The sequence below is a fragment of the Thalia democratica genome, chromosome 1, assembly GCF_965202585.1.
Source record: "Thalia democratica chromosome 1, ktThaDemo2.hap1.1, whole genome shotgun sequence".
Classification (NCBI taxonomy): Eukaryota; Metazoa; Chordata; class Thaliacea; order Salpida; family Salpidae; genus Thalia; species Thalia democratica.
The window spans coordinates 51,623,592-51,639,563 of NC_139165.1; the positions used below are offsets into that span (position 1 = coordinate 51,623,592).

General features: G+C 25.1%; 1 protein-coding gene across 1 annotated transcript; it reads right to left on the reverse strand.

Moving 5' to 3' along the window:
- Positions 1-9,319: 9,319 nt before the first annotated feature.
- Positions 9,320-15,556, reverse strand: LOC145845043 (rab GDP dissociation inhibitor beta-like). Its single transcript, XM_082952466.1, has 8 exons — positions 15,404-15,556; positions 14,909-15,080; positions 14,350-14,602; positions 13,917-14,086; positions 11,777-11,933; positions 10,798-10,996; positions 10,467-10,661; positions 9,320-10,007 (listed from the first exon to the last, which is right to left on the reverse strand). The coding sequence occupies exons 1-8, from the start codon at positions 15,522-15,524 to the stop codon at positions 9,955-9,957; spliced, it is 1,320 nt and encodes a 439-aa protein (XP_082808592.1). The 5' UTR covers positions 15,525-15,556; the 3' UTR covers positions 9,320-9,954.
- Positions 15,557-15,972: the final 416 nt, after the last annotated feature.

Consider the following 15,972-nt stretch of genomic DNA (forward strand, 5'->3'; position numbering starts at 1 on the left):
ATTTACTAAAAAATGAAATAATAAATGTGATTTAAAAGATGTAACGTTAAAAGGCGTTAAATCCTAGAGATCCTGATAATCTAAGCTTATCGGAATATATACTACAGATGTTTTTGTGTTAAAACTTTATTTCGACTAACGGCGTTTCATTGCTCTCAAATAAATTTAAGAACAGATCTACGGAGTCTATAAAACATTAACATACATTAGAAAAAAAGTATGTATAATATCTATGTGAGTAGTAATAATAAACGAACTTTATGGTTTAAAAACAAAGTTTGGAATAAAAATATAAAATTGTCTACAAAAGCTACAAATATAATAAAACTACATACTTTTTTTCTAGTGTTTGTTAATATTTTATAGACTCCGTAGATATGTTCTTAAGTTTATTTAAAGAGCAATGAAATGCCGTAAGTCGGAATAAAGTTTTAACACAAAAACATCTGTGGTAAAAATGATTTATATATTTAACAAATAATTGACAGATCTCATAGAAATTGATAGAATTGAGACAGATTTTCGGTAGTTTTTATCGTATATAAGAATGTTGACTACATAAATATTATTTATTTATACTATGTAATGCATAAAAAAATCAACTAAATTAAAAAATTTACATAAGATAAGCAACACTAATGTATACTATGTATAAGGAAAAGGTTAAAAGTTATTTTGTATATGAGTATAGCCATTTTTAAAGGTATTAATTGGGTTCCAATGACAGTGGTTAAGTCTAGAGTTTATAAATATATAAAATATATATTTTTTTTTTGTGTATTTGTAAAGAGATAAATTAAATGGTGAACATTTTATTTTTGTACATGAACTTTCTAAACCCAATATAATTATTAAAACATATTTAAAAGATAAGCTGAAATTACTGATAAATTGTAATATTGATAATAGGTTTACTTGATTTATTTCAATTGTTTTTCTATTTCAAAAAATATTCCTTAATTTATTTTTGTGCCTGTTTAAATTTTTAATTTTGTTTTAGTTAAACACTTAGATTCAAACATTATTTAAAATAATTTTAAGTTAAAGAACATTTTTTTTTCCTTATAATTTATTTTAAGCTTTGACTTTTTAATGTCACAGCTTTATTTCATTTTTTAACGTTACATCTTTATTTATTGTGCATAAATTAAAACAAGTTTATAGTATTTCACGTAACTTTAAAAATGCATTTATAAAAACTAAAGTTTTTTTATCTAATACAAAATTGATATGAAGTTGAATTATGTATTGAACGACAATAAGATGTGCTTGCAATATTTGTTGCACGATAAAACATTTCGGTTATCGAGTAGTTGCTAACATTAAACACAAAAATTTAAACCAAAAACACCTCAGATTAAAACCGTCCATCTTTTCATTATATATTTTATGTCTCTTTAATGTTAGATTCCATTGACTATTTTACTATAAGTTAATTCCTTGGTTTTTTTTTTTTGAACATTCAACTATCATAGAAATTTAACTTTTTGATATTTTTGCTTATAAAGTTGGTTAAAATTTATAGATTTTGGATTTTGACTGTTAATTTTTTTGTTTTTTTTAGCTTGTTATAATTTTGATTAAAGTTAGATGTGCAACTCGATAACCGAGAGGTCTTTTTGTGCACCCAGGTCTTTGGATTAAATTGCTTTTGAGCATCTTTTCGTTTGTTCAATAAACTACATACTACAAAGTAAAGTTTTGCTGACAAAAGAATATTAGTGATAAAAAAGAATTTCTAAAGACAATCATGTCCAATATCTAAAAAAATACATTGAAATTATATATTTTTAATATAATACATGTTTTTAATAGTGTTTTTTGACTAAAATAAGCAAAAAATTCTTAACTAAAGTTTTTTCGGAGTAAAGAGTAATTTTTTATTATCAAAGAAGACTCAAAATCGTTTTTCGCATTCTTCTTTTAAAACTTTTTGAAAAAACGCACTAATTCCCATAAATAGCAATTATCACTGATTCATTTTTTTACATGCATAAATAGCTTTTTATTTGAACTAGTACTCTTTCTTAATAAAACAAAACTATTTCTATAATTTAAACACTTACTACAATGGTTTAGTATTAAGCTTATATTTTAGTTTCATAAATTTTAACTAATTTAAAAACTTTATTCCGGTCTTAAAAGCAGAGAAATATGTCTACTTTTTACTGGTTTCATTGAACTTATCAGCAAAACAAAGTAGGTTAGGCTAGCAACTTTTGTAAAAAACTAGTCGATTTTAAACTAAATAATTATTGAAAGCTTACTTGTTTTTAAACTTTAAAAAAGTTTAGTTATGTATAAAGGTAATAGAATCGTTGAAAATAGTTTTTTAATTTATATCGATTGCAATCAAACTAAATTTTAAAGTTCTAGGTAGCGCATAATAATCTGATTTTTTATATCATTACATCGATATGCAATCATAGTGAAAATAAGAAAAAAGACTTAACATTGAAAAAGAAAGTTTATACAAGGTTTATTATATTTTTAAAATGATTCTTATACTTAATTTAAATTATTGTGCACAACCAAAAGCTGATAATTTAAAATAGTATTTATGCATACCAAAATTAGTAAATACAAAAACAGGAGTACTGTGTTCAAGATTAGCTAAAAATTAATTTGTTCAATAAAATAATAAAAGTTAAGATTCTTAACCAAGAACAGAAATTTTATATAGATTTGTATTTATCTTAAAAACTAAAAAATATATATAGATACACTAGTTGTATTTAATGTATAGAACAAAAACATTTAGAAATATCAGTTAAAATAAATATATAATTCAATATTTTGTTAATAGATTTTGTATAAGTTCTAAGTAAACAATAAAATCATTTTCTAGAAAGGATATTACTTCTGCTTAGAAAGTTATAATGTATTTTTAAGCAAATTAAAAAAAACTAAAAAATTAAGTATATTAAAACTGTTATTAAGATTTTTGTTTTTTTTTTCTTAATCTAATTTTTAATCATGGTGTATGTCCGATAAGCAAATGTTATGGTTTTAAATAAGTTATTTTTTAAACAAGGTTTTTAGTAAGTTTTTAAGACAAATCTATATAAAGTTTCTGTTGTTGGTTAAGAATCTTAACTTTTATTATTTTAATTGAACAGAGTAATTTTTAGCTATCCTTTAACACAGTACTCCTGCTTTTGTATTTACTAATTTTGGTATGCATAAATACTATTTTAAATTATCAGCTTTTGGTTGTGCACAACAATTTAAACTAAGTATTAAAAAAAAAGTTTATTAGTCTTAGTTGTATTTTACGTAAACTACATGGAAACAATCTGTAGGTTCAACTAAAATTAAAGTCAACAAAATTGAGTTTTTGATTATTTATCTTATTAAATACTTTTGCTGCTACTAATGATACTTTTTTAGTACTTATTATTGCACTACTCATTATAATTTGATTATTTATAGCGTACAATTAAGAACTTTTATTAATACATTGTACCATTCTAGTTATGAGGTTTAAAAGCTTGCTAAATATTAATGCCTTTGCTTTAGATTTTTACAAAAAACGCTTTTGTCTAGTTTTTCTAAAACATTTTGTATTTCAGTTGTAAGTTGACTTCGAAATAAAAATATTCTCCGACAACAAAGAAGTAATTTTTTGTCATATTATAAGTTATGCGTGATTTGTTTTTTATGTATGAAAACTTTATCACAACCAGATATTTCGACAAGACGATAGTATTTTATTTTTTTTAATTAATTTAGAATCTGACTTAATGCATCTGTTTTCTAAAGTTGTGGGAAACCCATCAACATTTAGATTTTTTAAATCTTTTAATGATATCATCTTCTTCATTAAGAAGTTTAAACGTGTATTTTTTACAAATCTTATGACATTAGATTCAGGCTTTACTAAAATTAAAAGTAGGTTTGAAGTTAATTTCGGTAAATTTTTTTTTGTTCATATTTCTAATTGTGATGTCAAAAAAAGTAAACGAGTTACACGATTCCATTTCTTTAGTAAAATTTATCTATATTAGTTGACTACTTTAACACCTTTTTTTCAGTCTTTTATGAAACATATTTAAACAATTGTACAGGTATTTTGTTTTTGTTATCTTTAAATCAGAATTTGACAGCTAAAGTCGAGTCTAATCTCAGAGAAAAATTGTAGTGCAAAAGTTAAGTGCGACTAAGAAAAGTTGTGTATATATATTTTATTAATTATTATCAAACATTAGTTATATGCTAAACACACAATTTTTCTTTGAATGCTTTTTCTAAAATTAACTTTAGTTTTTACAGATTCAGTAGAGCTTTTCAAATTTGATTTGTAGCGAAACGTCGTTACTCAAATAAAAATACTTGATTAAAATAAAAGTAACTGTTTCGATATTCCGTAAGGGTCTGCTCGTACGCTTCATAAAGATCTAATTCCTTATTACGTTATCTCTCTCGCATATATACATTTGAGAATAAAAGCTGTTTTTTAATTAACATATTAAAAAAATAGATAAACTGTGTAGAAATTTATTTTATTGTAAAAAGTTTTTATTTACACAAAGGTTATGTTTAACATTATTTTAAATAGTATTAATTCTTTCAACGGTTGGGGAAATTTTTTTAGGATCGTTTTGAAATAACAGTTTTAGTACTTTGAGTAAGGCTAATTAGTCTAAAAATATTCTTAATATGCTTACTGCTTTGCTAAACTGTTTTGCTAAAATAAACAAATTTTATACAATTCGCTGTTAAAATTACGAAGCGTGATGCTATTATTGGACTTCATCGCGCGGGGATGGCCACATCAAAGATAATAAAGCAGTTAAAATAACCAAAATTAACAGTTTATGATTCAGTGAGGACGTGCAAAGAGCTTGGCAAGACCAAACATTGTTCTAAAAATGCTCGTTTTGTACAAAAAGCAACATCAACGCTATTCGAGAGCGGGTAAAGAAAGACTCGAAACGAAACATTAAAAAAATGGTTCAGCATATCAAAATTAATCCAAAGTCAATTAGGACAAATTTTAAAACTGCTATTTGAAACTAAAAAATCTTCAGCGTCTTACTGTCCTTCAACAACGAGATCTGAGATAGCTAGTCTTCCTTAAAGTTTACTTAAACCTTATAAGCAGAAAGGTTTATTAAGACCTTTTTCTTTCACTGTTCAGGTAAAATTAAATTAACAAAACTTCTGCTGGTCCGACACTTTCAGAGGACGTTCCTGAAGACATTTTAACCGTTTATCAACACTAGAAGCCAGCATCTGTCATGGTTTGGGCTTCAGTTTCAAAAAGATCATTTAGTTTTTTTGAAACAGTATACCAAGGTAAACACAAATGTGTACATTGATGACATTTTTTCCTTTGCCCTGTTTTGTATTAAAAAAAAGAGAAGAAATCACTTTTAAACAAAACGGTGTTCTTTTTTATACCTCCAAAAAATCCCAGGCTTAGTGCAGAGACAATTTCACGCAGTTTTGGAAATGAAATTGCCTAGTCTCAACACGATGTTTAATTAAAGCTGAGGCCCGTCGCTCACGATACATAACCGTTGAGTCTTTGAAAAGGTCTTTGGTTAAGTATTGTTTAAAACACCGCAGAAGAAGTTGTATGAGAATTTCAAAGGATGAGTTTAGCGATTAACGGCTGCTGAGGGAGAGCATATGAAAAATTTGATTGTGCTATTTCCTTTAAAGACTTTTTAATCTTTAGGCATGCAACTTTCGTTTATCTTATTACTTAAAAATAGTGGTGTTTTATATTTTCCAAGAAATTTTCCTCTCTTTGTGTATAGTTAATATCGCAACCTAAATGGCCCTCAACAAAAATATTTAAAGATCTTGGAGTTTTTATTGCTAGAATTTGAAATGGAACCTCATTACTAATTGCATATACAAATTTGCATCTACTACATCTTTTCAAGTTTAAAAAAAGTCTTGACTCTACTGATAAAAAATTCATATGGTATATATTCGTCTTAAGATAGAATACAACACACCGATTTGCCTCAGTAATTGAAAAAAAATATTAACCATTTGAAATCAGTTCAACGAAAGTATGTACAATTTACCGCTTACGTCTTACCTACATAGACTATGAAAACTTAAGTCTCTAGCTAGAGTATAGAATACTTGAGTTTAACCTCATTTATTTATATTTTAACTACTCAACGGTGTAACTACAACTAATTTACAGTCCATTTTTGAACCTTTGAAAAAAACTCTTTATCAGACATAGTAATAAAAAACTTACATCCAGACATCATTTTAATAATCATGTTTGGCATAATTCGATTTTATTGTTTAGTTAAATTTTGAAATAAGCTGCATTATAAAAAACTTTTATATTAAAAAGTTTAACAATTTTGATTTAATTCTATAAAATTTAATTTTAATAAACATTTATCAATAAAATTTATGAGCAAACTGTTCAGTTTTTTTCTCTATCAAACATTTGTTTAGTTTTAGTTCATTTGTATTCAACTCTTTTCCTCTAAGAACAATAACTCTTTTCCAAGTTTTCTCATTGTATTTTCTTTTGTTTGTACATTTATAAAGTCCTTTGGCTTCAATTTTTTTTATTTGATCATTGCAAAGACTTAATTTTTTATGTACTTTACTGTTTTACTTACCGCATTTGTGAAGTTGTATTTAGTTTCTTATTATATATGCCCCTACTAGTATAAAGTTTTACTTGACCAATTTTGTTTTTTATGTTTATCTACAAGTTTAAACTTTTTTTTATAAATTTATGTTGAATTAGTTTTTGTTAATTTTTCTTTTCGTATGTCTTTCAGTTCAAGATGCCTGGGTCCATCGTTTGACAATATGCTAACAATAAAAATATTTTTGTTTTATTGCTTTTATAATGAAACACTACTTGTGTTACTATTTTAGTTTAGTCGTAAACAAACTTAACACTAAGAATAAAAATTATATACATGTTACTCAACTGATACACAATAAAAGTTCATTAAATATTAAAACTCAACAAAGGTTATTTTTAATAAAAAAAGAACGTTTTAAAATAGATTTATTACAACATTTTATAATTATTATAGTTTTGTTGTAATTACAAATTCTAAATAACCAATTTCAACAAACGCTATTTCTTTTTGAGTTTTAAAAATGCAATAGTTGAAAAGTTTTGTGTTTAATGATCTATCTATGTTACGATGTTCGAAAACACTAAAGCTTGATCTAAATACTCATAAAACTTAGTGACTTAAAACTATTAAACATAGTTGTATTTAACTCAGAATTGAATCTATTCACAAGATATGCCTAGAATTTATAGAATTATAAGGTTGAAATTTTTTATTGGTATTTTGTGATGGGAAGACTTTACAGATTAAGGTGCTCATAAATACAGCAAAACTTGAGTTTTCGGTAGAATTTTTTTTACACTTCGAAAATACCACAAACACACACTGTGCAAAATCTCAAATGATTTCAAGAAAATTTCACCTTGGAGAAATTCGATTTTTTGAAAACCACCCAAATGCAAACTATAAGTAACCCAAAAATTGCAACCTAAAGAGTTTTTTGCTGTTCTTTTTTACATACGGCAATTATCACAAAAACACATTCTTTACAATTTAAAAAAAGTTTTATGAAGGTCTTTCTCAATTTTTGTAAGTTTTTTTAAATTTCCATTTTTTCATTTCTTCAAAAATCAAGAAGTGCCGCCATAAAACTTTCTTTAAATCTTAAATTGTGCATAATGTGTTTTTCTGATAATTTCCACGTGTAAAAAAATTCCAACAAAAAACTCCAAGGTCGCATTTTTTGGGTTCCATACAGTTTGCATTGGAGTGATTTTCAGAAAATGGAATTCCGCAATAGTGAAAGTTACTTCAAATCATATAAAATTCTGCACAGGGTGTTTTTGTGGCATTTGCCAAGTGTAAAAATATTTTCAGCTGAAAACTCACAGGTTGTCTTATTTATAAGCACTCTAATGCTGAGTAAAAACTACAACTCTACCTGTTACATAAAAGGTTTTTTTAATAAAAATTAGTTATTTACCTATAATAAGCAAGTATTCTAAACATTGTAAAAATTTATATAGAATAATTAGCTAACCATTATATTAGACATAACTGAAGATTATTTTAAATTTTTAAAAAACAAGTACTTATTAAAAAATTACAATGTTTCTCAATTCAAAACAAAAGCATTTACTATATTAGCTTAACCCTTAATCCTTTTGTAAGTAATTTCTTTCAAGTTAATAGAATTTTTAAAGTTAATAATACTAAATAAATTATTATTTACTAAAATAGTTTGTATTGCACAACTTAAGCGTATTCCACTACCTAAAAAAAATACACAATACTAATAAGCATGCAAATATCATTTTAATTATTAACTTCTAGTCATAACAGTATTAACACTTTGTTTGTCTTGTAAATATGTCGCAAATTATTAATCAAAATAAACGTAAAATGAAAATACACATAAAAAGATGCAATCTTTTTTAATGCATCTACGTAAAATTACTGAAACAAAAGTTGTCGTGATTATGGTTTACACTATCAATAATTACAAGGTTGCCTTTAAAGCATATGCAAGTTTTTTATACTCGAACTTTCTTTTAATTTCTTATATACTTCTTAATAATACTACTTTAGAAAACTTATGTAATTGAATTTATGAAAAAATAATTAACCTAACTAATGATAAAACAAAAAATTAATTTGATAAATAATATAATATAAATGTAAGTTGACAAAATAAGTTCTATGATTAAAACTTTAGTGCGATAGAAAACGTTTTGAATATAAGAAAAACTATTAAAAAAACTATGTTTCACAATTATGAATTTGTTTTTACGGAAATTTTATAACTATAAAATTAATTAAAACTTAAATAAAAATACTTTTAGTTTGTAACACTCAAAGACTTTTCATGTTATTGAATAGAATATTTGAATCTAATAAACAAACTCAAAATAATCTAAAACTGCTTTGCAAATTTTGTAAACAGCAAATTTTATGTTATACTTCATTTACTTTAATAAAATTTTTAAACTACAACAATGAAAAAACTCAACTGTTTTTAACAGGTGCTAGAAATATATAACTTTGAATATAGTTTTAAACTTATGACTTATTTTTAAAATAATTAATTTGGTCTAACATATTGCTCAGAAAAGTAGTCGAACATGCTACCTAACCAAATTAAATACATTAACATTGCAGCAAACTACTATATTACGTCATTTAACATCTGATAATCACATAACAATGTGATTTGATTAACACTAATTTAAACGTTTCATTGTCACCTTTTGTAAGTAGTACAAGTAATTAAACAAATTAATTTATTAAAATAAATCAAATGTTCATTTCATGACTCAGTTTATTTTTAAATTGACATCAAAATATCAAAACATTTTTACCTGCTACATTATATATTGCGGAATTGTTTGTTATTAAATAAGAAAACACTTTAAAAAATTTACAATACCATACGTTTAAAAGGACTAAAAAGTGTATATTAGTTTTATGCTAGTAAAATGAACACTAAAAAATAACCTTGTGCTATTAATATTCAGAATTTAAATGCATTGCTATTTAGAAAGATTAATTTTTAACTAACGTAAATCTCCACTGTAAATTGCACTTCAAAAATAACGGTCTAGTAAGTCTGACGTTAAATTTAAGAAGTGATCAAATTAGGAATGGTTAGTACATTATAATTTTGTAGCACAATTTAATTGATGATTATAAGAACCTACGACGACATTACAACACCAAAAGATGAAAACATTTAAAGTTCAGTCAAAAAATTATAACCAATTGTTGAAAAGTAGTTTTATGTGTGAAATTTAAAACTTATGTCGATAACATAATTCTGTAAAACACTTGCACGTAAAACAGCTATTAAAATATACTTAACAATTTAACTTTTTACAGTTTAAAATCATCAGAATAGCTTTAGAATTTTTTAAATAAATCAAACAAAGGAGGAAAATTTAACTTATTCATCACCACTTGGATTTACAACAGCATCTGTAAACTCGAAAGGTTTTCCTGTAAATTTAGTTCATTTTTATACAAGAAGTTAAGATTGTATATATTTATCACAAGTTATACAAGTAGACAAAAACAATAAAATAAATATAATATATACACAAAAATTAAACGTCATTAATTTGGAGATATAAGTAGACACTTTAAAATTAAAATATAAATAAAAAGTAATCTAAATGTATCTTTGTAAATTTTACTTTTTAGTTGTTTAAAAAATAACAATATAATTTTAACCATTACACTTAGAAACACTTTTTAGCTATACTTAGAATAAATTCAATTACAAATAACAACTTGTAGCCAATTATTAGTAAAAGCATAGAACTTTATACCACATTTTGTACTAAAACAGTCCGTATTTTAAAATAAAACAAATATAAAACAATAAAAACTTTATCTTTATTTTATATTCTTTTATAAACTGATTAAAAACTAGAACAGTTATAAAAAAATACTAACCAGTAACACGCTGATAAATATCAAGAATGTCATCGCAAGTAGTTTCGAAATGAGTGGATGCATCGTAAGACTTGCTTATAAAAACTTTGTCCTCATCCAAGTTTGTAGGCTCGTACAAATCATCAACCGTTATTATCTTGTCGACGATCGGCTCCAACAAGTTAAGTCCCAACTGCAACTCTTGCTCAGGATTATCTGTGAATGAGTAAAGAAGAAGCTAAGTTCAGCTAAAGTAAGAATCATGTAAACACTTTTTTTTTGATAATAAGAGTTCATTTGAATTTATTGAACTACAAGCTAATTTTATTAACAAATAATAAATGAAAATCACCAGTTTCAACAGTGGTGCTGACTATGGCGAGATACTTTCCTTTCGCCGCCACATTATGAGCGAAACTGACGCAACTGATGTAGATGTCGTGCTTCCTGTTGCACTGCGATTGCGGCAGTATTATCTGGCACGACAGCGAGTTGTTGGTGTTCTGAATCGAGTGCTCCAACAAGCAGATGGCACGAACCACTTGACCGACCTATAACATTTATTAGAGCTTACTTATAAGATGTACCTGATGGTAGAAAAATTTTCAACGTAATTTCCACTCTGTTTTATTTTTTATATTTAAGACAACTTGATATTTATTAACTAACAGTAAAAGTAAAGTGCTATCTCTATTTTATTTAGATGCTAAAGTGGTATTTATTTTTATATTTGATTAATAAGTAATAATACGATTATATAATGTTAAGACCTTTGTTACTACAACTTAACCGTATAAAAAACTTAAGAAATATAAATTTTAAAATTATTTTTTAAAAGGAAAAGATTAGACATATTTTTAAATAATTTTTTTCATTAAAAAGCTTACGTAAACTTTTAATATTTCTTAAGTAAATTTAAGTTATTTTGATTTAAAATTGTTGTTCTAAATTTTAAAAATTATTAAACAAGATTTAATACATTTTTATTGCCAAATATAAAAACTATATCTTTAGTAAACTATACTTAAGTCTTCAAACTTTGAAAAAGTTATGCTTTATAGATTACTAAAGAAATAAGCCTGTTTTCTTTAGTATTTATATTATATAATATTATCAGGTTCAATTTAAGAAAATAAAAAATTTTAAGTTAGTTATTTTTTATTACTAAGTATGTCCCAAACACGTTAAAAACCATAAAAAGTTCAACAAGTATATTGAGTATTATTTCATAATTAATAGTAATTACTTCGTGTTTTTAGTGTTTTTTTTAATTATTTCTTAAATTAAATTGAATATAATTTTAAAACTCCTTCACTAAAATTATTGTTTACCTTTTTGACCCTGTTTGGGAAATATGACGGATCACCAACAACGATCTTTCCCTTAACAGTTTCTCCTTCTGAAGTTACATGCACCATACCATCTTTAACTTCAATATTTTCTATTGGTTTATTAAGCATGTAAGTTCCACCATAAATAGCACTCAACCTAACAGTGAATAAATTGATAAAAAATTTATTGAAAACATACAATAACTAAATATTCTTAAAAATGATATTTATAAACTAAACTAGCTTAGATTTATATTTAACGTTTATTTTCAACTTCAAAAATGTTTAATACCACAACTTATCAAACTACAAATTTTATTTTATTCTTCAAATTTTTCTAGTTGCTGAAAATTGTTAAGAATTAGTATAAAGACTTTTGTTGGGATCTCAACATTTAGCTTATACAATATACATAAAAATGTTTTTTAAATAGGATTTTATTATCAAATTAATTCATTTAAAACCTGGTTAATTCAAAAATTACTAAAAACTGATAAAAGACAAAAAGAAATACTCATATTTTGTAACTAAAACAAGCTATAGTAAAATTAGAATAATTTTGTTTCAATAAAAAATTAAAGTGTCTAAGCAAACTTTAAAACTTTTTAGAAACATTTTTCTTATGATCACAAAAACAAAACTGTCCTACAATAATTTAATTCTTTTGTTAGTAAATTACTGGTCATAAAGTATGTTTGTATATCAATGTAATTTTAAGCATTTGTTCCTAAATTGATAATATAACTTTTGTATAAACAAACATATTGCTTTAAATTAACTTCCGTATATAAAAAAAAGGTTCAACATATTTAGATTAAAGATAGGCCAGGGTTTCCTAAAGTTGGCGATTTTCGCTATCAAGGGACAATAAGTAGTAAGGGGTAAAAATTTAAATGGGTAATTAACTAGTAAATGGGTTATCTATGATTAATGTGTGATATTTTTTAACTTTTTGCCAGGTAATAATTAAAATGAGTTTGGGAAGTCGTCTTAATAAAGTAAGGGCATAGGGGGGGGTAAACACCCTTTTTTGGTTTTTAATCATATTTTATATAGTTTTTACTAAGCTACAAGATGCTTTTTACAGATTTAAAAAAATCAAAATAGTTTTTGAGATATAGCCGGTCAAAGTCAAAGCCGACAATAGAATCCTTATGGGAGGCGCAAACTAAAACGGCAAAAATAGACTATTTCACTAAAAATCTATCTTCTCCTACGTTTTTTGAGATAACTACCTCAAACTTTCAGGAAATGTTCCTTGATATATTTAGAAAATTCTGTCGGAAGGAATTTTTAAAAAAATAAAAATTTTATATAAAAAATAAACAAAAAAACAGTTTTTTTTTGTTTTTTTGTTATAAAATTTTTATTTTTTAATTTTTTTAAATTCTGTTCCAACAGAATTTTCTAAATACTGCAAGGAACATATCCTGAAAATTTGATGTAGTTATCTTAAAAAACGTAGGAGGAGATAGATTTTTAGTGATTTCTAGTTATTTGACGTTTTAGTTTGTGCATTCCATAAGGATCCTATTGTTGCCTCTGACTTTGAACGGCTATATCTCAAAAATTATTTTGAATTTTTTAAATCTGTAAAAAGCATCTTGTAGCTTAGTAAAAACTTAATAAAATAAGATCAAAAACCAAAAAAGGGTGTTTACCCCCCCTATGCCCGTAATACTTTTATTTAATAAGCTCAAGAGTACAACTAAACTCTATATCTGTTTAAACTTTTTTTTAGGGCTGCCACTCATTTAAGCCAAAAATAAATTAAAAAATTATGTATTAAGAGTAGAAAAATGAATAAAGTATATATTATATTGATAATAAAGATTAAGTGCTAAAAATATTTTTAATGATGTCAATAGGACTCAATTATTAAAAGCAAAAGAAAGATAATAAGAAAAGTAAACATGCTTTAAAGTCAAAAAATATCTGAAAATAAAAACATACTAGCATGAGTCTTTCAAATAACCTTAAAAAGTTCAACTAGGCTGAGTGTGTGAAAACCCTGTCAATTACTATAATATAACAATTACAGAACAGGCACAAACACAAAGACTTATATTAACGATTTTTCTTTTCAATGGAGCAATATCTTTCTATTTGCTCTAAATAAACGCTTAAACCAGTTATAAACCTTGCAAATCCTTGAGGAAGTTCACCAAGTCCATATAATGGGTAAAGGTAAGGAGAAACTCCATACTGGTTAATACTTTTCTGGTAAAGTTGAATTTTTGGAAATGTTTCCGCGCAGCTGGTTTTCAAATAATCATCAGTAGTGTACAAAGCAATAGAATGACCAGTAACCTGTTTAATTTAATTAAATAAATATTGCTCTTACTGCTTAAAATGTGTAGAACTATATCTAGAAACAATTTTCTTTTAAGCTTATATGACTTTATTTAGTATCATTTTTTTATATTATAGATTATACCGGTAGTTAAACCATTAAGACTTGCATACTATTCTACTGTAAAATGTTTTTTAATTACACGTGCTTTTAACTTTTCAGAATATGTATTAACTTAGTAGCTAGAGTTATATTACTAGCACTCTTCAAAAAAACAAACTTGTTTAATGTTTTCACCAAGATTAAATGTATTATACACATCTTCCATAGTCATATTTGGGTTTACTTTTGTGTGGGTGCTTGGGTCTTTTTTATCAAAGACTACAGCAGCTTCAAGCATGTTTTTGAACCTTCTTTTCTCAAAAAATGTCATTAAAGAAGATGAAAGGGCTTCCTTAGCATTTGCTGGGATTTTAAACAGTTTTTGGTTCATATATACATAAGAGCCTTCAACAGATTTGAACTCCAAATACCTGTAAATTATATACTACATAAATTACATACTACATAAATAAAACTTCTACAAAAAAATTACCGAGTCCTTAATAAGTTTTAAAAAAAATTAGTGATAGCAGAAGAGTGAGATAAACTACTGTTACAACATTAATACAAATAATAAAAAATTAATGGTAAAACTAATCATGGAGTAAATGAAAACCAGGCCTCTTTGAAAAAAAATCAAAAAGATGCTCTTAAAACATGAATAATTTTACCATTATCTAATAATTTGAAAAAACTAATTTATTTGAAAAAAAAATATTTGTTCTAAAATAGCTTACCTAGTTACATTAGTGTGAACAAGAAGTTTAACAAGTTTTCCCTGAGCCATCAAAAACTTTGGTACTAAATCAACATTCCAATCTCTCAGTGATCCTACCTTGTCCTTGTGATTCAATTCTTTTTCAAACTTTTTGTATAAATTATCAAGAGGTGTCATAGAAGTAGAAGCTCCTTGGAATTTAATAAATTAAATATAACATGTTTGTTTTATAAATGTACAATAAAATTTAACTACTTTTTTATAATAAATAATTTCAATACAAAACTTAAATAACTTGGGCAACAAATGTTAAGTCTACAAAATAATTTGATAGTTTTTTAACTTTTAACACTTAAAAAGAGTAAAAAATCTTAGATTATTTCCATTCAGAACAAACATTTTAAAAGTTTGTTTATATGAAAATTAGGTTAAACTTTATAGACATTTAGTTTACTCAAAACTCATTTTACAGTAGAGAATTTTCTTTTAAAATTAAATAAAAACTCATTAGTACCTCCATAATAGCTATTTCTATCCATGTGTAAAACTTTCTTTTTTTCAACAGAAAAAAGACCTGACAAAATGCACTCAGTGAGTCCAGTTCCAAGCATGATTACATCGTACTCTTCATCCATGACTGTTTTTCTTGTGTTTTTTAAACTATTAAATTTCTACATGAAATAAAATACTAGTCAGTATAACAGTAAATAAAAGTAATTGTTGATAAAAACCCAATTAACCAAGAATATGTAATTTAATTAATCACTAACATATTATTAGAATAAGTAGGAAGATCTAAAAGTTATAATTTACTTTTATGTATTTTTTTAAAATATTAGAATAATCTGCTGAAAAGATTAAAATGAAACTGTTGTTAGTTATATATGTTAATTGTTTTCTATAGAAATTTAATTTTAAAACACTAAAGTTTATGGGTTAAAAATGAGTAAGGTATGTCACAAGTTCCGTTTAGGTTGATTTATCACTAAACATAGTAATCAAAATTAAGCTTTCTATATAATCTAGTAAAATTGTTATCTAATAACCAAGTGTGATTTTACTTAAAAGTAAATTTATAACATT